Source organism: Ammodytes marinus, assembly GCF_949987685.1.
Source record: "Ammodytes marinus genome assembly, chromosome: 14".
Taxonomy (NCBI): Eukaryota; Metazoa; Chordata; class Actinopteri; order Uranoscopiformes; family Ammodytidae; genus Ammodytes; species Ammodytes marinus.
Window position 1 is genome coordinate 30,552,067 of NC_137218.1, and position 24,116 is coordinate 30,576,182.

Genomic DNA, 24,116 nt, shown 5'->3' on the forward strand with positions numbered 1-24,116 from the left:
CTGACTGGTGTGTAGCTATTAGCTTTGGGACAAGCAACCAGCTTTTGCTCATAACACGCTGTTTATATTCCCCACAGCAGTCTGAAAATGACTTGTTTTTAACATGACAAAGGATGGGAAGATATTCCTGTAGAAATCACACTTTGAAGCTACTGTTTTCACTGGTTTAAATCGTCCGAGTCTTATTTTTAGCGTTAGCGCCCATGTAGCTTCGGTTGTAGCACCAAGTTTTGCTCCTAATACACTAACTTAGCTTTCCCCTTGCAGTCTAATAATGACTCGTTTTTAACATGACAAAGGATGGGAAGATATTCATGTAGAAATCAAACTTTGAAGCTACTGTTTTCACTGGTTTTAATCATGTCAGGTCATGTCAAATTTTTAAAAGTATGGCTTAGCTCTGGGTAAACACTGTGTTCGCAGTCACGCAGTGTCTCTCTAGTATCGCGAGAGCACGGCAGAGACGGTGGGAGAGCCCCATGGACATATAAAGAAAGCCCGGCAGAGAGGTGGGAGGGGCCAGCCAGATCGCACAAATATAGGTCATCCTGAGACCAGAGGACAATCAGGGTATAGAGGCTTGCTACAATAAATGATCTGAATGGGTTTTTCAGCAAACATCTAAAAAAATAAGTATTAGGGACTACTTAGACCATATAAAATTGACAGCAAAAGTGCATAATATGTGAGCTTTAACATGTAACTTGGCCTGTTAAGATGTTTTGGATTGAAATAGCTTTTGATTTCACTAAATATGACCTTCATCATATCCTGCAATTTCAACAAATGACCATTTTTATTTCTTTACAACCTATAAAAATTATTTGAAACTCTGTTGTGCATAATAATTTGGAACGGTGCATTTTGAGTTTTTTATTTTTGAAAAAAATACCGTTATCATTTGGAGGTTTGTTCAATAATATTTGAATCATACTTTAACGGTTGATGACTTGAAAATTATACTGACCATCCCGTCATTTGCATCGACTATTTAGGAAAATCTGAGAAAAATATCATTTGCATATTAATTTGGAATGTACTGTAAGGTCCTTATCCCCTTTAGCTCTACATATCATAACAGCACTCTTCTTGGCATTGTATTTTATTTTATCAAATTTAATCCCATAGAACAAATATTCAGTAACTGCTGAAAACCAGCACTACTTGGAGAAACAATAACCAGATTGTCGGCATGTTAAGATGATTAATAAGTACATTACCAATGATACAGCCTGTACTACAGCTATTTAACTGGTCAGACGGATCATTCATGTACACGGCAGTGGCGAAGTGGGCAGGGAGGTCGCATCTGGAGTGCAGGGTCGGAGGTTCGATCCCCCGCCTACCTGCAACATGTCGAAGTGTCCTTGGGCAAAACATTGAACCCTGAATTGCTCCCGATAGTTAGCTTGCACCCTGCGTGGTAGCTGCTGCTATCGGTGTATGAATGTGTGTGTGATTGGGTGAATGTTATGGGGCTATTATTGTATCAAAACGTTTGCAAATGCGTATTTAGATCTGTGTGCGTATACAGTTTTGTGTGTCTGTAATCAGATTTGTGTGTAAATGGTTTTGTGCGTGTGTGCATAGATTTGTGTGTCTGAAAATGGTTTTGTGTGTGTGTGCACAGATTTGTGTATCTGCAAATGGTTTTGTGCGTGTGCGCACAGATTTGTGTGTCTGCAAATGGTTTTGTGCGTGTGTGCACAGATTTGTGTGTCTGCAAATGGTTTTGTGCATGCACACAAAGATTTGTGTGTGTACACGGTTCTGTGTGTAGACACATCTGTAAATTATATTAATTGTGGTTCTAAAAGCTCAAATAGACTAAGTCTTTTTACAAATCTCTTTTTACAAAGCCATGGAAGAACTGTAGCAAAAGTCACGTGGTGTAGCAAAAGTCACGTGTGAAAAGACAGACACGTTGATTGGTCAATGTGTTACAGTGGCAGGACTCTTATTTTGAAAATCCCTAAACCAGAAGGCGAAGAGTGCTAACGGACACTGCAATTGACAAAGCACTTCAACTTCAAGTAGTTTAAAAGTAAGTATTGATTAACAATTTTCCTTTTTTTTCTTTTCAAGAATCATTCGTTCCTATGTAAATCTCAGTGATATCCGATACGTTTGCAAAAAGGAATCCCCTCGTGAATTCCACTTTTATCTCCTCCCAACGCCCTCATCACATACTCCAAAGGGAGATGATGAGCTCCTTCTCTGTCAGGCAGGACTAGGCATGAAGGTCCTTCTATAGGTCGATCAGATTCTGCTAGTGGGCAAGGGGTGAAAAAATCACTCTACGGCTTCCTGAGTTTTTTTTTTCTCTCCAGTGCGGAGTGTGAAATGAGCATGGACCTAATACAATGAGAAATTACATTGTTGCTAGTTTTACAGAATTGCCATATTCAAGGCGTGATTTCGAAAATTAGCGGGTAGTAATCCAAAAGGTACGAACAATAAAAGTAAGTGTGTGTGTGTGTGTGTGTGTGTGTGTGTGTGTGTGTGTGTGTGTGTGTGTGTGTGTGTGTGTGTGTGTGTGTGTGTGTGTGTGTGTGTGTGTGTGTGTGTGTGTGTGTGTGTGTGTTGGTGTCGGAGCTCGTTGTGCGGTCTTGTTGTTCACATATTTAAAAGAGAAGCTACCCAAGGCTTACAACTGGATGGACAAAACTGACGAAGATGAAGCGATTGCCGGTGTTGAAACTCTCACTCGCGTTATTAAAATAATTATTGTGACGATGTTTCACATCAAGCTAATGGTCCTTCCACGGCACGCATTCACGAGGGGATTCCTTTTTGCAAACGTATCCGATATCACTGAGATTTACATAGGAACGAATGATTCTTGAAAAGAAAAAAAAGGAAAATTGTTAATCAATACTTACTTTTAAACTACTTGAAGTTTAAGTGCTTTGTCAACTGCAGTGTCCGTTAGCACTCTTCGCCTTCTGTCTCCACGACACCTCCATGCATAGCCCACATAGGTTCATAGCCAAAGCTCTGTTTACATCCGGTTTAGGGATTTTCAAAATAAGAGTCCTGCCACTGTAACACATTGACCAATCAACGTGTCTGCCTTTTCACACGTGACTTTTGCTACACCACGTGACTTTTGCTACAGTTCTTCCATGGCTTTGTAAAAAGAGATTTGTAAAAAGACTTTTAGAACCACAATTAATATAATTTACAGATGTGTCTACACACAGAACCGTGTACACACACAAATCTTTGTGTGCATCCACAAAACCATTTGCAGGCACACAAATCTGTGCACACTGTTGAGATAGGCAAGAATATTGCAACTTTTCATTGTACATATCTTGTTCTTAGGAGAATGTGAAATGTATATTTCTTGTTTTCATAGGGAAAAGTATGATATTTTTAATAAGACAGGCAAGGTAACAAGTGACCTTTAATATTAAGGTATAATCACTAAAAAGTGTTGTATTCAAGTTTTTATCCTGAAATATATACATAATTGTGAATTCATAAGGCCTCTCTGAAAAGGCATGTCTGGGCTTGTCCTGGGACAGGTCAGGGGTGAGAGAGACAAGGGGGGCAGTGGGTCCTTGAGCTGGACACACACACCCTCATCTTTACCCCCACCCTCTCTCCTCCTAATACACACACCCACTCTCTCTGTCTTCAGACTATTTAAGGCCAGGGTTTTGAGCAAGAAGGTCTGGTGCTGCTGGTTTTTGGGGAAGTTTTGACTGTTCCACTTTTTTGTTCTTTTAGCATGGACGAAAGACTTAGAAGAAAAACTCGAAAGAAACACTCTGAATCTTTTTGAGTGCAAAATACTTAGAAAAATTGAGGGGTATTGGTATTAGTTATTTTTTCTTTTCAAGAAGGGGAAGAGGCTCGGAACCAATTCTTCCTTTTCTATTCTGAGAAGTTTGGTAAGGGACCATTTGGGTGATTGATAGTAACTAATTGATGAACCAGGTTGTAAAAAAGCATCGAGTTGAGGTTTTAAAACTGTTGAACCAACTTTTCCTGATTGTTGGGTCGCAAAATCAACCTTGTCATAGCATTTGAAGATATTCAAATATATATGACATGGTTGAAAGCTCGGCCAACACCCAGAACCATTAAAGTTGTGTAGACAGTGAACAAACTTTTATACTTGATAGCACTCCAAATAGGATCTCTTGTGGATCAACCAAATATACTGTTGGAACAACTTAACTTGACTATTTGTGTTGCAAAATCACCATTGTTATAAAAATTTGAAGAAATTCAAGTTTATATAACTTTGGTTGAAAGCTCGGCCATCAGTCAAGGATTTAAAAGTTGGCAGACAGTGGAGCTTTGAAAAACCTGAAGATGAGAATACTCCTGATCTCTTGTGGAACAACAAAATAAACTGTTGGAACAACTTAACTTGACTATTTGTGTTGCAAAATCACCATTGTTATAAAAATTTGAAGGAATTCAAGTTTATATAACTTTGGTTGAAAGCTCGGCCATCAGTCAAGGATTTAAAAGTTGGCAGACAGTGAACAAGCTTTGAAATAGGAGAACTCATGAACTAAATTCAATGTGAACAAAGGACATACAACACATAAGTTAAGTCTTATACTTCTCTACATATATTAACCACTTTAATGGGAGTGTAGGTACTTATTTTCCTTCCTTTCATTTTATTTTATCTTTTCTTTCCATATTGTGAACGTATAATCTTTTTATATTGGTTAAATAAAATTTCTTGAAAACGTTATAAATCTTTGGCCTGAGTTTTTAGTTTAGAGTTGGGAACAAGGACCTAATTAGGGTTTTTCTTTAAAGAGATCGCGGCGCCTCTGAGGTAAGCAATCCAAACCTACACTACGGCTACACTACTGATAACAAAGAATACACATCCCATAAACACACTCCTTGAATTAGGAGGGAATTGCATTTATCTATTGGCCTAAGCTCATCCAGGTGTATGAACTTAGTGAGGACTTAACGGTAGTCTTTTGAAGCTAGGGGTAAATGTGAGGTATTCATCCACCAGAATAATTAAAAACCTGTTATCTAATCTCCTCCTTTCTAAAAATTTATCAAGGATAAAGGTCTGAAATCTGGACTTAACCTAGGATAAAATTAGAAGTGACAATTGTAAGGGTCATTAGGGGATCAACACAGGCGGAGATCTGGAGATAGGCAGGGGTCAAAGGGTAACATGCTTTAAAACCAGAGCCTTTAAGGCAGTGGTGTCAAACATACGGCCCGCGGGCCGGATGCGGCCCGCGAGATGATTTAATCCGGCCCGCGACTTGTAGAGCACACATTTATGAGCATTTCAAAAAAAAAAGTAAGTCTCTAGCCCATTCCTGTGAGGAGATATGAATTTTTAAAGAAATAACCAAAATGCTCACTCCAGCCGCTAGGGGGCAGCCTAAATAAAAAAAAAGCACATTTTAGCAACGTGGGAAATGGTAAATGGCAATCTTGCTTCACCGCTATTAATGTTTCCTCCAGTGCTTTATGGCAAAGTAAAAACCAAAAAAATAAAAAATAAATAAAACAATTTTTATTTTTAGTGCTGAACAATTAATGTACTAGCAAGCGCGATGTGTCCGCGGCTCTGCACGTGCGAAACGAGCAGGAGCATGCTAGTGTAGGCCTACAAGATTTATTTCCTAATTTTCCATGCTGCTTTATTTTTATGTTTTAAATTGGGAAAAACGAATTCCAAAACAACCAATAACCTCTGTATTTAAAAATAAATCAAAACAGTAGAAGTTGCACTTTTATTAAATTTTATTTTGTACTGTCTGCATGTTTGCACAAAATGTGTCCCTGTACATATAGTAAACAAAATTGGACAACTGTAACGTCAGTGCCTGTTGTATTTGTGTATTCAAATAAACAGTTGTTTATTTCATTAGTGCGTATTGGCATCTTTGAGCAAAATACCCCCCAAATTTTTGCTGCGGCGCTGCGCGCCGCACCTCCTATTCCCATGGCCAGCAGCAACCTTTACTAAGACATTTCCTGGGGGGTACAGAGATCCCTTGTGATCCGTGATAATGTAGGTTACAAATGTAAAGCATATTACTGAAAAACAAAGCTAGAGATTTGGAGTTGATGTACGTTATTTTGCCATTATTTTACTGGTCCGGCCCACTTGAGATCAGAGAGGCTGTATGTGGCCCTCGAACCAAAATGAGTTTGACACCCCTGCTTTAAGGTAATATATGGTGTGAAGGTTTTTGGTGAAAAGTAAAACCTTTTGGGAATTGTGTAAATCGGCTTTTGGTCTTTTTTTGCCATATAAAAGTGCAGGGGTCGATGAACACATAAACTTTATAGTGGAACAGGTTTAAACAAGGAACAAATTAACTTGGCAGGCTATATTTACATGAAAACATCCTGATATTAATTTAGGGGTGTTTAATCTGGTGAAGGGAATACCGGCATAATCATTAACACACGCACAAAACCATTTGCAGACACACAAATCTGTGCGCACACGCACAAAACCATTTGCAGATACACAAATCTGTGCACACACACACAAAACCATTTTCAGACACACAAATCTATGCACACACGCACAAAACCATTTACACACGAATCTGATTACAGACACACAAAACTGTATACGCACACAGATCTAAATACGCATTTGCAAACGTTTTGATACAATTATAGCCCCATAGAATGTGTACAAAACAATGTAAAGCACTTTGAGTCTGTGAAAAACCAGGGAAAAGCGCTATATAAGTGGAGTCCATTTACCATTTACACATTAAAAAGGCATGGTGAATCCTAATTACACCGTTAGGCACACCCCTTTGACTCAATTTTAAAAACAGCCAATTATGGTTAACTCGGTCAAAAGCCTTAGATGCATCAATAAAACCAAGTAAAACGGTGGAATTCTGTCTTCTATATGTTTCCACCATTTCCTTCAAGGAATATAGCTCAGTTCCATGCTTAGTCTTGAAGCCAAACTGGTTATCTGAGGTTTTTAAATAAATACATAATCTGTCTACTAAGATCCTTTCCAGGACTTTGGATAACACACTAGCTAAAGCAATTGGTCTGTAATTATCCAAGGTCCCCACCTTTCCCGCTTTGTCCTTGATTACAGGCGCCCAAGTAACGGACAACATGGAGTGCGGTAACACACCATGAAACATTAGGCCCGTAAAACAAATGGCAAGTAGCACTGCTACCTTTGGGCTTGCCAGTTTAAGGAACTCTGCAGTGATTTGGTCACAGCCGCTTGCTTTGTTGTCAGCTAGCCGAGTTATTGCATTATAGACCTCTTTAGCTGTGATTTGCTCTGCGTCATTTTTGACAATATTACCAACTTTGTAGGGATCACTTTTAATGCAGTTAAATAGAGTAGAGTAATGTTGCCTCCACAACTCAGCTATGTTGTCGGCTCCAGAGACACCTTCTATGGCACATGGTAATGATGTACTGTTCCTGTTCAGAGCTCTCACTTCCTTCCAGAAGCCAGAAACATCGTTACCAAGGAGCTTTTCAGCCCTAGAGTCCGCTCTCAATGCTTGTGCGTGTTTGTTGACATACCGAATTGCATAAATACCTGGCATTAGTGAGCTTTTTGATATCCAGGACAGGCCCCTCTCTGGGCCTGCCTGCCCGGACCCATGCCCTAAAAGTGTTCTTAGCTTCAGCATAATGCTCAGCCACATGTTTATTCCACCCCGGCTTTATACTTTGTTTTTTATCAGAATAGGTTAAGCACGTTCTACTGGCCTCATACACAGCCTCCACAATATATACATGGTGCAGAGGTCCTCACGGTGAGAACTTCCCTTACAATTAAAATCAGAACACAAAATAGCATCTTTGGGTATCAGTGATTCTTGAGATGTGGGACAAAAAAGGGTGCAATGTTGAAAACAATTTTTTTTGACATCTGACGGTGTTGACATATTTAACATTTCTTAAACAGAACAAATGGAGTTTTTCTAGTACCCATTTGGTTTTTCTGTTGATGATAGGTGCTAGTATGAACTACTTCAGGAAAATAAAATTATCGAAACATTTCAAATAACTTCTTCAGAAATTGTTGTTTACGTATCATGGTTGTGACGCAGGAGTTTCAAGATTTGGAATATAAAATATTCTAAAACTACAACACTTATCAGAGCCTGTCTGACTCTAACGCCCTGTTTCCACCTGGGATTATGATGTGATTTTGGTCATCTGATCACAAGTGGCCAGCTCTCAGTCCGTGTGTTCACACTTGTCTTTTCACATGTGACTTCTTTGTCTACTTGTGATCAGATACCATTTACCCGCTCTGTATGTAAATCAACACGTACATAATTTCCGTTTGCATTGGTGTTTTTAACTGGTGGGGTTCAAACAAGTAAACATACAGGGCTTATTAAAAACTATAATATCTCGTGTTCGTTCATTCGGATATATGGAAGAAAAAAGATAAAAGATGACTGGAAAAAGTTTCAAAGTTCTCAGTTGTTGTTTAATGAAGTGAGATCACAGGACAGGTGATGCAGGCAGTTTTTGACAGGACAAAAAAAAGTGAGTTCTCTGTCTACAGCAGAGTCTCTTAACATATCTTGAAAATGTCTATTGATTGGTTGATCTCGTTGTCATGCGTTTTCTTGACCAATCTCTTCCTGGCGTCTTCTTCCTGAACTATGCCGAAAAAAGAATTATGCTCCTAGCCTTGGATATTACTTCTTGTGAGGAAACGGAAGGTTCTCCGTGAGAATGGTGACTGATTCCCTCACTGCAATCTGGTGTGTGGCACTGATTGGCTGATTGGACCCAGGTGTGAGGAGATGATATATGCCCTGAGATCCCAGTGCTCTGTGCTGCTCATTATCTCACCTTAAGAGGTAGTGAGAGGTTGTCTCTGAGTGCTCTCTGTGTTAAGTTTTTCTAGTCTTCTGTTTTACTTGTGTGTTTCCGTTCAGCTGCTTGGCAGCGGTGGTTTAGTTTGTGCTTTAGTTTTTCTATATTAAAAGGTAGCCTGTGTGGCCCTTTCTAGCCTTGTGCTTTTTGTTTTCTCCCCCTCCCCTTCTTCGCGTTAGCGATTTAGTGGTTATCCCTCCGGGGATAACTTTAAGACACCCTTTGGTCCGCACCTGTGTCCCAAACCCTCCCCCCAGTCCTCACAGAATGAGCAGCCCAATGCAGGGCACAGCGGACCCCACTAGTGCTGACAGTTTAGAGGTCCATAGGCAGGCAATTTCTGCTCAAGGAGCCATGTTGGGCTCACACGACCAAACCCTACGTGCCATTGTAGAGCAACAGGCCTCGCAGGACTGCATGCTTCGGGAGATACTGGCCCGTTTACAGCCACCTGGGCCAACCCCTACCCAAGCACAAGCACCTCCAGTTCCACCCCATGACCCTTTTGTAGGCCAGGAGACCAAGCTGGCAACCCCAGCCCGCTATGACGGGCATCCAGGGAGGTGTAAGGGATTTATAACCCAATGCTGTTTAGTTTTTGAGTTACGACCCTCTATGTTTAGCACCGACCGAGCCCGGGTCGCATATATAATATCCCTTCTTTCGGAAAAGGCCCTTTCATGGGCTACAGCCTTGTGGGATAGGCAGACTCCAGTCTGCGCTGACGCGCCCCTCTTCATGGCGGAGATGAGGCGCGTGTTCGACCACGATGTTAGTGGCCACGAAGCAGCCAAACGCCTCCTTAGGTTACGTCAGGGCTCTGCAAGCGTTGCAGAATTTTCAATTAAATTCCGGACTTTAGCTACGCAGTCAGGTTGGAACAGGGAGGCTCTAGTGACCACTTTTAGTCATGCCTTGTCTGAGAGAGTTCAGGATGAGCTCGCTTCCCGTGAGGTTCCAGATTCACTTGAGGATTTAATCTCATTGGCTATTAGAATTGACAACAGAATTCGTGAGCGCAATAGAGAGAGAAAACAAGCGTACACCCACCAGATGTCTGAGGAGTTTAGCATCCCTTGTGAAAGACCTACCCTGCCTGAAGGGTCCCTTAACAATGATGATCAGGAACCCATGCAAATAGGACACGCACGGCTTACTCCCGTGGAAAGACGGAGGCGTATGAGCAGTGGCGTGTGTCTATACTGTGGGAGTGTGGGTCACTTCATTCGCCAGTGCCCCTCAACGCAGAAACACAATAAGCAGGGAATCAGGGTAGGCGTGTCAGACCTTGGGGAGGTCTTGCAGAGTCGTAATAATTCCCCTCCCGTGGTCAGTAGTTGCACCCCTTTGCCCTTTGAGTTATTATGGGATGGACACTGGCGCGCCTTCTCTGCATTTGTTGATTCAGGAGCAGCAGGTAGTTTTATGGACTCAACCCTGGCCCGAAAGCTCAATTTACCCATTTATGATCTTCCTTGTCCACTCGCAATTAATGCAGTGGATGGGCAACCATTGGGTAGGGGTAGGGTTGAGAGGGTCACCTGCCCGATTTTCATTCGCATTGGCAATCACACGGAAGAGATTAAGTTTTTTCTTATTGATACACCTCAGTTACCCCTCATTCTGGGAAACCCATGGCTCAAGGAACACAACCCTCACATCAATTGGAGGACTGGGAGGGTGATGAGCTGGGGTCCAAACTGTGCATCTCACATGATGGAATCAGACTCGGTTCAACTCCAACCTGTTGGATGTGAGCCCCCTCCTGCCACAAGTGCCTCTGTCTCAAAATCTCACAGTTCAGTAGGCCTTCCCTGTGCTTCCCCCAGCGACCGCCTGACTCTCGGGGTTATTGAGACCTTGACTCCCTCTGATTCTTCGCCCTCTGTGTCTCTTCTTGCAAATGGGGTTCCTGCAGAGTGCGCTGAACTTAGTGAAGTCATTAGTAAACATAAGGGCCGTCCACGTTCAAAAAATCAGAGGCTAAATGCCTTATCTCTACGATTCCAGTGTTCAGATAGTGACAGTTCTCCAGAGCCCATTGTGCCCCTTACCCACATCTGTGCCCCACTGACTGGGGAGATTGACACAGTGGTTCAGGGGGCTCAACAGCAGGAGCCGGACCCAGGAGGGGGGCCCCAAGGCTGTCGGTATGTTCCGGCACGAGTGCGATCACAAGTGCTTGAGTGGGGCCACTCCACACACCTCACAAATCACCCTGGTGTTCGTCGCACTATTGGTTTTCTCAAACGGAGATTCTGGTGGCCCCGGATGGGTAGAGATGTGAGCGAGTTTGTGGCAGATTGCAAAATTTGCGCCCGAAACAAGACGTCACAACAACATTGCCGCCCAGCCCCAAACTATCGGGTGGGTCAGAGGGTGTGGCTCTCCACAAGGGATCTCCCACTGCGGGTAGAGTCTCGCCAATTGCCGCCACGTTTCGTTGGTCCCTTCAGGATCATTCGAAGGATAAACCCCGTCAATGTTCGCCTCTTGCTTCCTCGGTCCATGAGGATTCACCCCGTGTTTCATGTTTCCCGCCTCCAGCCAGTCTGTTCCGATCCACTAGCCCCTCCAGGGAGGCCTCCACCCGGGGTGGGTGGGGGGTCCTGTTGGAACGTCAGGTGCCGTTCCTTAGAGGGGTGGTCCTGTGAGGAAACGGAAGGTTCTCCGTGAGAATGGTGACTGATTCCCTCACTGCAATCTGGTGTGTGGCACTGATTGGCTGATTGGACCCAGGTGTGAGGAGATGATATATGCCCTGAGATCCCAGTGCTCTGTGCTGCTCATTATCTCACCTTAAGAGGTAGTGAGAGGTTGTCTCTGAGTGCTCTCTGTGTTAAGTTTTTCTAGTCTTCTGTTTTACTTGTGTGTTTCCGTTCAGCTGCTTGGCAGCGGTGGTTTAGTTTGTGCTTTAGTTTTTCTATATTAAAAGGTAGCCTGTGTGGCCCTTTCTAGCCTTGTGCTTTTTGTTTTCTCCCCCTCCCCTTCTTCGCGTTAGCGATTTAGTGGTTATCCCTCCGGGGATAACTTTAAGACACCCTTTGGTCCGCACCTGTGTCCCAAACCCTCCCCCCAGTCCTCACAACTTCTTATCTATGATAGTTGAGATGAGTCAGGTCTGTACCATTCTCCAAACTTTCTTCTAAGGCACGAGCCTTCCCTCCCTTCTCCACTCCCTGCTCTGTACTGAAATGAGAACATTTAGATCACATTATAATTGTATGATTGTTAGTTGATTATATAAGAGTAAATGCAAATTAATGATGGGGGCTATAACATCATATGATATTTAAAAGTTAAAATCCTAACAGGCTGTACAGTGCCACAGTTTTAATCGCATTTGCTATTAAAATGCATTACGTGCAAAGATAATTACAAGTCTAGGTTGACAAGATAGGCTACTGTCTCATTTAGACAAGGAGGAGCGATGCACAACACTGCTTAGAGGGCTCTACATCTACATTAACACTCGCCAAATACGGGTAAATATCATAGATAGAGGACAGAAAGCTTGTCATTTGCAATACTGGCGGATGCAACTAACGTTCATGAGGCTTCTATAAAAGCTGCATGAACGCCAGTGTTGCATTTTCACCGTATTTCCGTTCAGGCAGGGGGCGGCTGTTGAGTAGGAGGTCCCATGTGGACAAAAGTCACATTGCTCGTTCCACTACCATCTGAATGTGGACACTTCGGGCACCAGCGACGTAAACCACCTCTGAATGTGGTTTTTGTGATCCGATCTCATTGCGTCTTGAGAGTGTTTCCACTTGTAGTTAGAGCTGTATTCATGTGATCAGATCACAAAAACCACATGTTAAAGACAAGTGGAAACGGGGTCTAATTGTACTCTGCAGAGGTAGAATGTGACAAGAGGTCCTTCAGTGACAGCTGCCCCTTATTTTGGCTGATTTTATTACAATTTAATGGATTGTCTGATGGTGTCCCACCACTTTGAAACCATATGTTGAGGAAAAACAGTTTTTATTGATATGAGAGATTATTTTGTGTTGCTTTTGATGAAAAAAGCTCTTTTTAATTATTAAAGTAAATGTTTAATAGGTTTTATTGCATATGAAAGATTGAAACCCTCTCTGTGGACACACTGTTTTGGACTTTGTGAGAAGATAAGTTTATATATTTGACATAATAATGATCAAATAAAATTTTAGAGTGTAGACCCCTTCGTCTGCAGCTCCGCATGGACACTTCTTTACCCAGAAAACCCACCAGAATTGTTCGGAGGCAATTTTTACACGCGCAAAAAACGCTTTATCTACAGACTCTTTTCATATATATCGGATGCTATTTTGTTAATTAAAAATAAACAGTTATGTTATTTATGTACCTTGCTTTGCTGCTGTCTCATTTGCTCCGTTTTGTGAAGGGTGGAAAAGGATGCTAACGTTTGCTCTGCTGACAGACATTTTATGTAGATCTCAATAAATGTAACACAGTTGTCTGAGTTCACATACCTGGTGTAGGGCTGGCCCGAATTATTCGAATATCCGAGGATTCGTTTGTTAAATTAGTATTCGGAGCTCAATTCAGTATTCGGGATATTCGTTTTTCTTTTCTTTTTTTAACATTCTTTTCAATTTTTTTTTGCAAAAGTACCTCAAACTGCAACATATTTAGTCAGAAAATAATAATTATATACACAAGTTATACAACAATTGTAAAATACACATTAGACGTTCATTTAATATATGATCAAATTATTTTAACTTTGACCTAGTTTGCCGCTGTCATGGCCGCTGTCCTTTCAGAGCGCAACCGGTGATATCAGCTGTAGGCTACGTGATGTTACCGGGGCGAGGCAAACTAAAAGCGGCACCAAGTGCAGTAGGGAGAGAGAGATGGAGGAAGAATAGAGTATGTGTTCCTCTTAACGCTGTACCACAACATTAGCGCGATTTTGGAAGGAAAAGTAGCCTAATGCTTGGCGTAATGCTAACGTTAGCTTACCTTAGCTGTTTGTTTACGTTCCTAATGCAGCGCTGCTATCGCCCATCATCAACAGTGACTTGCTTGCTTCATGGGAATACGCGGTTAATAATGGATATATTATGGACACAAAAGACTATCAATATTGGATCTTTGTATGGATTTATAAATCCCCGAAAAGATGCATGTTCCAGGATGAATTGAAGGGTTACGGTGACAGAGAGGACAGCTGATTTGGAACGGAAAAACAGCTGTTTTTCCACGTGGAAAAAGTAAGGAACTCCGACTTTATTACCGTTCGAAAGTTATTAAAGCATCAACAAACTACGCAGCTTGCTGTTTCGGCTCACACACTCGGTTTCAGTGAGTACTTTGGGATTATTAATGTTTGTTTTGATGGTGTGTTTTTTTAGAACGAGTACTCGAATACTCGCTCGGAAAATCCAGCGAATATTCGAAGCCTGTAAAATGGTATTCGGGCCAGCCATAACCAGGACTGTTAAAAAAAAATAAAAAAATATATTTATAAAATACTGCTGTTGCACAAAAAAAGGCACTAGCGGAAAACACTGGGTGTGTGAATGATATTTAACAAAGATCTATAGTTTCAGCAGCGCTAACATTGGAGAGGGGCCCCCTAATCATATTTCGCTTAGGGCCCCATGAAGGCTTGGGCCGGCTCTGCCTGATATATCTGAAAATAGTGACCTTTTAATTTGTCTCCAAAACATGATGTCATTACATTATGGTAATGAGATATGCAGATGGTTGTTCTGGGTACAACACATATCAAATTAAGTCATTCCTACTGTTTTTATCCACTTTTAACTTTAATATTTGGTATGTCCGCCTTTTGCAGCAATCACAGCAGCACATCTCTCTGGCATAAAGTCAATATGTTTCCTGAGAACTTTGTTATCAACACTAATGTTATCAAACGAGTACTCGAATACTCGCTCGGAAAATCCAACGAATATTCGAAGCCTGTAAAATGGTATTCGGGCCAGCCCTAACCAGGAGGCAGTGTAAACTGCCTTATGGTAGACTCAAAGCAGTCTGTCCTAAGCCAAATAGGTGAGATTTTGAATTGACATGACTGTTAAAAAAAAATTAAAAAAAATATTTATAAAATTGCACAAAAAAATAAGGTAAAAAATAAATGTGTCCTTTTCTTTCAGTCAGTTCATTTGAACAGTCTGCTGTTCATCTCTCTTGCAGTTGATGTTTGACTCTCTGTCCACGATGATGTCACATGGATTCAAGAGCAGTAAGCAGGACTTCACCTTCGGACCATGGAAAGTGACTGCTGCCAAAAACCACATCATGAAATCCAAGGAAATTGAACGGTGAGATGTTCCTTCCTGCATTTCTTAGCAGGTTTTCATTGGTCTTTTAGCTATTACTGGTCTTGTGTTGAATTTTATTTCCTTTTCAAATTATATATACGTATATATATATATATATATAGGGGAGAACGGGGTAAGTAGGCACACTTTTTACTCTAGTGAGAATTGCTCATCACCAAAACATCTTTCAATAGTCATTCCTATATTAAAGCGGCTACGAGTAACATTTAAATATCTTTTAAACAGCCTCATGTTTCCTCTGATAATCATAAATTACCTTTAACAGCAAACGAGACCATCAGTGCAAAGAAAGAAAGTTTTTAAATAGTTTTTATTACTGCTTTTGGTCTGGTCGCACACCCAGTCCGATTTTCGGTTCGCTCGTGCAGGCTCTATGGTCACATTGGTCGCAGATTTCAGTGTGGCGCAGCAACGTGAATTGAGAAGCCTATCCCTCCAGGTGAGGGAAGGGGAGCGGGAGCCTTGTTTGAGACAGTTATTTGTCGTCATAATGACTGATAACAGGGCTGAACCATCAAAGAAAAAATGCAATGAAGAAAAGCTAAAAGGGAGAGTGATATAGGCTACGGGCGGGACCAGGGCGTTGCCAAGCAACGTGTATACAATTTCACGAGAGCAAAACTAGACTGCAGTGTTTACTCCTAAATGAATGAGCGGTTGGTACTAACACAAAGTTTGCTTTGCTTCACCATCATCAGATAACCATTAGCCTATCTGAAATAGTCATTATTTACAACAACATAAACACATTACCTCATCGTGATCCATACTAACTGCCGTCTCTCGTTCATTCGCTTTCTGTGAGGAGTCGGACACGTAATCTTTCAGCTCCGTGAGAGAGAGAGTAGTTAGGTGACACTGCTCCATCAACTCATTGCAATCAAGTGTGTGTGGCAGTGACTGGCATTAGTTGATGCAGTGTCAAAACCACTCTCACGGAGCCGAAAAGAGTCCTCACACTTTCAACACACGGACATGCACTATATTGATCCCTTCTCAGTTCACACTCGCACGCCTGGCACGCGCTAGGAAACAGCTTTGCGACAGCGGGCGTCGTAAAAATACTACCGCTTTTGTCCAAAGGGGACGCCAACGTGCCATGTTACTCGTAGTGGCTTTAAATTGAAGTTTAAGGTGTTGGCTTGAAATGTGTACCTCTCACTTTTTCTATCTTATTGTAATAAAGAAGAAATTAATCATCAAAGACACCCTTACACATTGTGACAACCAACCCCATCAAGGGGTCGGTTGTCACACACTATGGGGTTGTTTGTCACAATGTTATCTTAATGGGAATAATCATAAAAAGAAGGAAAGAAAGTAGAACTAAATTTGAACATTTAATTGCATTGTCAAGTTGACTAATAGGCCTACATAACTTACTGTAGCCTTGGCAACTGGTCTAGTTTGGGATGCACTGGGTTTTGATTTTGATGCCCTTTTTTCTTTTGCATGCTAGCTGCCTTTTCCTGCTCTATTCTTTCCTTCTCTGGGGTGTCAGTGAGGCTACAGCTTGACAATTTCTTTCATTATTGGGTTCCTTTTCTGGCTGTAGCCTTTGGATAACATGTGACAACCAACCCCCCAAAAAATGTGACGACCAACCCCAACTTAAATTTCTTGCTAGCATCAAGGCCAACAACCATCTGACAACTAATTAGCTTTTCTAACCACAATCTAAACCCTTCACACTTTTTATGGGTAACAACTGTTTTGTTATGAACCCATTGTGTAAAAGCCTAGAAGAAAAATACTGAGGAGTCAAATATTTTCAATTTGACATGAAAAACACAAACAGTCCTCTCACCTCAAATTCAGCAGTCTAACTCCAAGGAAGACTATGTAGGTGACCTCTGATCCCAATTCTGGATATTTACATACCAAAATTTCACAGACAGCGCCTTCTGGTTCCGAGATATAATGATTGTGACAACCAACCCGTGTGACAAATTACCCCGTTCTCCCCTACACTCACAGTGGTGGCCAAAATTATTAGAACACCTGACAGATCTGAAAATATTGACCTTTTAATTTGCCTCCAAAACATGATGTCATTACATTATGGTAATGAGATAACATGTAATGTTATCAAATGCCTTCTATAACTCAAAGCAAAGGCTTTCCTCTTAATTTACAATAGATCTGTCCAGTTTATTTTCCAACACGCTCCAAATTAGCTTGATGGGGTTGAGGTCCGGCCTTTGAGGGGGCCAGTCCATTATTTTTAATGTTCCAGTAGATTTCTTCAGTCCCAGGTAGTACTGGCAATAGTTATAGATATACACTAGCTTGATGTTTTAAAAATAACTCAATAGTTGAAATAATAAATACAATGTGTTTTCCCCTTAAAATAAAGAAATCCCAGGGCCGCGGACAGACAGACAGACACACACCCACACACACACAAACACAGAGCAGCTGATACAGAAACGCTTTGAGACACATGAGCACATTCGCGCATTAATTACCATGCATAAGCACACATCGCGCTTGCTAGTACATTAATTGGGCAGCACTAAAAATAATATATACTGTATATACAGTGGAGGAAATAAGTATTTGATCCCTCACTGATTTTGTAAGTATGCCCACTTACAATGAAATGAACAGTCTATAATTTTAATGCAAGGTTTATTTTAACAGTGATAGACAGAATATCAAAAGGAAAATCCAGAAAATCACATAAAAAAAAAGATAGAAATTATTTTGCATTTCATTGAGTGAAATAAGTATTTGATCCCCTATCAAAACATTGCTTAGTACTTGGTGGAGAAACCCTTGTTGGCAAGTACAGAGGTCAGACGTGTCTTGTAGTTGATGACCAGGTTTGCACACATCTCAGGAGGATATTTGGACCACTCCTCTTTGAAGATTCTCTCCTAATCTTTAAGGTTTCGAGGCTGTCGCTTGAGCTTCAGTTCCCTCCACAGATCTATTGGATTAAGGTCCGGAGACTGGCTAGGCCACTCCATCAAATACTTATTTCACTCAATGAAATGCAAAATAATTTATATATATTTTTTTTTGTGATTTTCTGGATTTTCTTTTTGATATCACTGTTAAAATAAACCTAGCTTTAGAATTATAGACCGCTCAATTCTTTGTAAGTGGGCAAACTTACAAAATTGGTGAGGGTTCAAATACTTATTTCCTCCACTGTATACAGCTCTGGAAAAAAAAGTTCTCTCATTTTACTATTTATAGGCATATGTTTGAGTAAAATTAACATTTTGATTTTATAATATAAACTACTGACAACATTTCTACCAAATTCACAATAAAAATATTGTCATTTAGAGCATTTTCATTAAGTAATGCAGAGATAAGGATTTAAGAAAAGTCCAGACTGATGTCTTAATTTTTTCCGGGGCTGTATATACATTTTTTTATTTATATTTTGGATAGTCGGTTAGTAGTCAAGGCGGGGGGCTGGCGTTGTTAAGGCGGCCGCCTTAGCCATAAAGCGCAAGGGGAAACAGTGGATATAGTAAAAGAATGTTCAGGGTCATTATCCCCTTGAAAAATAAATCTGGACCCAATATGACGACTCCCAGATGGTACTCCGTGCCTCACCAGAATGTTGTGGTATACTTTCTTATCCATGATGCCATCTACTTTCACTAAGTCACTGAAAGTTCCATTCAAGTTATTTCAGAGTAAAATGAATACAGTGAGACAGACCTTACATTACCTATATCAGGGGTGTCAAACTCATTTTCACAAAGGGCCACTCTATGATGAAATGATAATCACTCTAAAGTAAAAACAACATAGCCTATCTATGAATATATTGTATACAACCTGGGTACAAGGTCATAGGCTAGGTTTCATTTCAACATTTTGGGGGACAAATTATAGGTGGGGTGTATGGGGGTGCTCCCCCAGAAATTTTTGAGCATCAAACACTTAATTTCCTGCATTCTGGTGGATTTTTATTCATCTATCTGTGCCTTTTCTGCATCATTTTATAGTGGAAATATATTTTTTTTCTGTGAAGGAAAAGACAACATTCAGGTTCCTAAAGAAACAACTATTATGGAATATAATGCAGTAAGGCTCTCAGGCATTCTGGATTTTTCAAAACTTTCTGCAAATTGAAAACATATCACATGTTTTGGGTATTTATTTTTTAGGAATCATGACTCAGCACCAGTGTTAACTATTTATGACACTTCACATTGGTAATGAAATGACAGCCACCATTGGAAATGAAAAGGGTGGGCAGCTAGCTATCGTTAGCTAGTTAGCTAAATTGTAACTTGGGGCAAAAGTTGGAAACAAATCATGTTAGCATTCATCCTTAGATACTTGACACAATCAGTCATCAATATTGGCATGCTATTTAGCCTCATATTGGCCTATTTACAGCCCACAGAAAACTGACATATTTTCTATAATGCAAGTTCATCAATTCATGGCTTAAAATCTTGAACAGAAATTCCTAGCAGTAAGCTATGCAAGAGTCCTAACCAATGGGAGCATGTGCGACGTGTGGATATGGCACAGGCTCTGCATGCAGCAAAGAAAAAATTATAATAGTCTATATATATATATTTTTTTTTTTACAAAAAAGATTCGGGGCTAATCAAATTATATCCGGGGCTTTAGCCCCGAATAAAACAGCCTAGTGACGCCACTGGGCACTAGTGAGGAAGACAGACTGTGTTATTTATGTGATCTCAATAAAATAGTGAATTATGTTAATTTTGCTTTGTGTTGTCCATATTAACATGATTTAAGATCGCAGTTGTTTAACAAAGTTGAACTATAAGATATGAGGCAGGATAAAGATATGTCAGTTTGGTTGTTTGAACATAAAACACCTTTATATATATAAATAAATACAAATCCTTCATTCATTCAGTAGATCAGGCCTTATGTATCATTTTAGATGGCAAGTTCCATTCTCAAGCTTTCAAAACAACAGAAAGAGGTATTATAATACCGGTGTATATATCATGTTCTCACACAGTAGGATAAATAACAATCCTTTTATGGGACCCTCAAGAGTTTAATAGGTGAAAGTGAAAAAAAGCAAAAACATTGGGCATTTTAATTCCTGTGATCATCTTTTCAATGTGTAAGAAGTAACCAGCTGTTAACTGTTTGTCTCTCCAGGTTAGCAGAAGAGATGAACATGCCATCCCTTCCAGAGATGTTGTTTGGGGACAATGTCCTGCGCATCCAACACACAGAGGGCTACGGCATTGAATTCACCGCTTTTGATGCCCTTAAGAGAGTCAACAACATGGAAGACGCTGTTAAGGTGGCTTGTGCTCAGGAATGGCAGGAGAGCAGGCAAGATGTTCATTTAAGTGTGTTAACAAATACCCCTTTCCCACTGGCCAAAAACCCCACGTTGACTTGCGTGGATCCGGCTTTTGTGTGCACTAGGAAGGGTTACACCCAAACCCCAACCACTCGCGGAAGTGACAAACATTTTAGTTCACCAAGTGGCCTCTAAGAGGTGGTACCAAAACAGAGCAATTTCTCTTTTACTTAAATAGGCAGTTTTCACAGCATTATCAAACCTATTTACGGCCTCGTCCAAAAAACCATTCTAATCTGTATGTTAAAGCGGCAACGAGTAACTTTTAAATATCTTTTAAACAGCCTCATGTTTCCTCTCATAATCATAAATTACCTTTAACAGCAAACGAGACCATCAGTGCAAAGAAAGACGTTTTTATATAGTTTTTATTACTGCATTTGATCTGGTCGTACACCCAGTCCGATTTTCGGTTCACGCGTGCATGCTCTATGGTCACATATCCGTATTGGTCACAGATTTCAGTGTGGCGCAGTTACGCGATTTGAGAAGCCTATCCCTCCAGGTGAGGGAAGGGGAGCGGGAGCCTTGTTTGAGACAGTTGTTTGTCGTCATAATGACTGATAACGGGGCTGAACCATAAAAGAAAAAAAAGAAAATGCAATGAAGAAAAGCGAAAAGGGAGAGTGATAGTCGGGCGGGAGGGCGTTGCCAAGCAACGTATACACAATTTCACGCAGCGAACGTAGACTGCAGTGTTTACTCCTAAATGAATGAGCGGTAGCCTACTAAAACAAAGTTTACTTTGCCTCACCAGCATCATCAGATGACCATTATTCATCTGAAATAGTCATTATTTACAACATAAACACATTACCTCATCGTGATCCATTCTAACTAACTGCCATCTCTCGTTCATTCGCTTTGTGTGGGGACACGGACTCGTTCAGCTCCGTGAGAGGTGACAATGCATCAACTCATTGCAATCAGGTGTGTTTAGCACTTACTGGCATTAGTTGATGCTGTGTCACCCATAGACTCACGGAGCCGAAAAGAGTCCGGTGCCCTCACACTTTGCTTTCAACACACGGACACGCACCATATTGCTTCCTGATTATTTGAATCTGAACGCCCTGCACGAGCTAGAAAACAGCTTCACGACAGCTGGCGTCGTAATAATACTACCGCTTTTGTTCAAAGGTGTCGCCAACGTGCCGACTTACTCGTAGTGGCTTTAAGGTCATATCACCATGACAACACTGATGGGGTGGATTAAGCTAGTTTTTAAACTATTGGAGGTTAAAATGTACGAATAAATAGGGGTGCGGCCTCTTGAGTGACAGCTGGCCGCCCGCTGGCCCTCACTTTGCCTCGGAGGTATACGTCAGCTAGATGGGCGTATCTCCCTCCCCGACGTCACATCAATGCCCTTTTTCGGTAAGAAGAAATGAGGCGGAGTAAAAATCTGACAAGATAGGCCAGGACGATTGGATGCAGTTGAATTAACTGAGGTCACCCCGGGTGCTACATCCATTTTATATACAGTACTACACCCTGCATTTTGATCCGGGTTGATTGACCCTGCAGTACACACAGGTTTTTCTCACCTCTGCTCGGCTTTCGCTTGGAACCTAAGACATAGGTGAACGTGTTAATTTCTGACGTATCAAACCATGCGTTTAGTAACAAGAGACTATTTAGTTATTAAATAATAACTCTTCCACCTTAAAATCAGACAGACCAGGTCGCATTTCTGAGATTTAACAATCCAGTAGGCCTATTAAAGGAGAAGTAAGTGATATTTTTTTGTTAATATACGTTTTAAATCCCTCTATATTCATAGAGCAATCACTTAAACAGTATGCACAGTTCATAACACAGGTCACCCATCATTCCGCTTTGCAGTAATTGCCAGATAAAATTTGAGTCTACCGCTCGTTTTTATCCAATCAGGAGACAGAGCGCTATAAAAAGGCGGGTCTCTGTGCCCGTGAACGATGACTCGCTGCTCTCCATCGCGGCACTATCTGACGAAGACGGCTGTGTGTTCATGTGGTGGTGACGTAGGGACGAGTGAGGGGACTGCTAATTGCAGTCACTGACAGGAAGTTAGCTAAAAGGACCATATCATATACTTCGCCCAAGCCACCGCCCAAGTGGTTCTTGGAAATTAAATGCTTAAACAAAATAAATACTATATGGTCTTTCCTTATGAAAAACGCATTCTACCCCGCGATAGTAGAATCCACAGAAACGGCAAAGGGGCAAAGCAAATGATTCCCTGAACTTGTTCTGTTCCGTAGAGATTTTAACCCATACATCAAAATTCAGAAAAAAACAATGGAAAAATCATACTATACAAAGAACAGTCAGCTTAAAATAAAGTCAGTAATGATCTCTGTTAAAAAAAAGAAGGAACAAAAGACAGCAGGTGGAGGATTGTTTTGTTCACGGAGTGTTTTTGGTCGACGTCATACAACCTTTTTGAGAGGGATTGTTTTGTGTGACTTTATACTTTGTTTTTGAGGAATATTGTACATGGTCAACCTTTTAAAGCAGTTATTTTCCAGAAAAATAAAACATGTTACCTTCCTCTAGAGCTGATTCTGAACACTCTAAAGAGGTGGTGAGACCCTATGACTGGACATACACCACAGACTACAAAGGCACTCTAATAGGAGAAGGAATGCAGATAAAGGTGGTGTACAATCAACTTCTTTGTGTATGTTTAGTCTTTAGATTTTGAGGTCTGCTTGTACTCTTGCTAAATTCCGACCTGTTTTCCATGTTCAGGTGAGCACCACAGCAGAGCGTATCGACATGGAGAAGCTGAAGGCTCGGGAACAGATCATGTTCTTTGATGAGGTGTTGTTGTTTGAGGATGAGCTGCATGACCACGGAGTCTCAATGATCAGTGTAAAGATTGTGAGTAAAACTGCTAATACGAGTTATGTAAATGAGGGTTACATTTCCCAACATTCAAGAGGAATCTTTTAACCCATTGATGACGGCTGCTGCGCGACGCTACATTGTATCTCCTGCCGGCTGCTGCGTAGCGCAGCATTGTTACTTTATCTAATTTTCATAACGTGCGCAGCATAGAATGCACCGTCATTGGTTCAAATACACATGAGGTGGGTTTTGTTTATTTTTTAAGACCACGTGACCACCCAAATGTTTTGTGGGTTGCCGAAAATCACGTCAATCAAAAAAAAAAATAGATAAAATATAATAATAAAAAAAATAAGCCTGATGTGTCCGCGATAGTGTATTACAGAACAGTTAGTGGCGTCTGGAGCTACTGACGAAAATCACACAACACATTGCATCTATTTATTAACAATATTTAAGAATTTTGGCTATATTTTGCTGCTCTAACTCAAATTCTGTCCAGCCAGGCGATAGTTAAGTTTCAGTTTCGTTTTCATCTCCGTGGTATACAGCCGTTTGGACCAGCTGATCGGCTCCCGACAGCGAGAGACATTCTGCGTTCCAGTTGTACTGGGAAGTCGGATTTATGGTGCCAGTGATAATTGAACTAAATAATAAAATAAAGCTATCTCCTCCTTCCTATATCTGTCTATCTTTATCCCTCCACTGCACACTCAGTCACTACTATCCATGCTAAAAGGAAGCAGGATTATAACCTCATTTAGCACATTATTTTTAAATATTTTATATTA

General features: G+C 40.9%; 1 protein-coding gene across 1 annotated transcript in view; it reads left to right on the top strand.

The window, feature by feature from the left end:
- Window positions 1-24,116, top strand: part of tiprl (TIP41, TOR signaling pathway regulator-like) — a 52,283-nt gene that overhangs the window by 16,640 nt on the left and 11,527 nt on the right. The window contains exons 2-5 of the mRNA XM_080040583.1: window positions 15,016-15,143; window positions 20,283-20,462; window positions 23,032-23,131; window positions 23,227-23,358. Of these exons, the coding sequence (XP_079896709.1) occupies window positions 15,019-15,143; window positions 20,283-20,462; window positions 23,032-23,131; window positions 23,227-23,358 (537 nt within the window). The 5' untranslated portion in view covers window positions 15,016-15,018. The remainder of the gene's footprint in view (window positions 1-15,015; window positions 15,144-20,282; window positions 20,463-23,031; window positions 23,132-23,226; window positions 23,359-24,116) is intronic.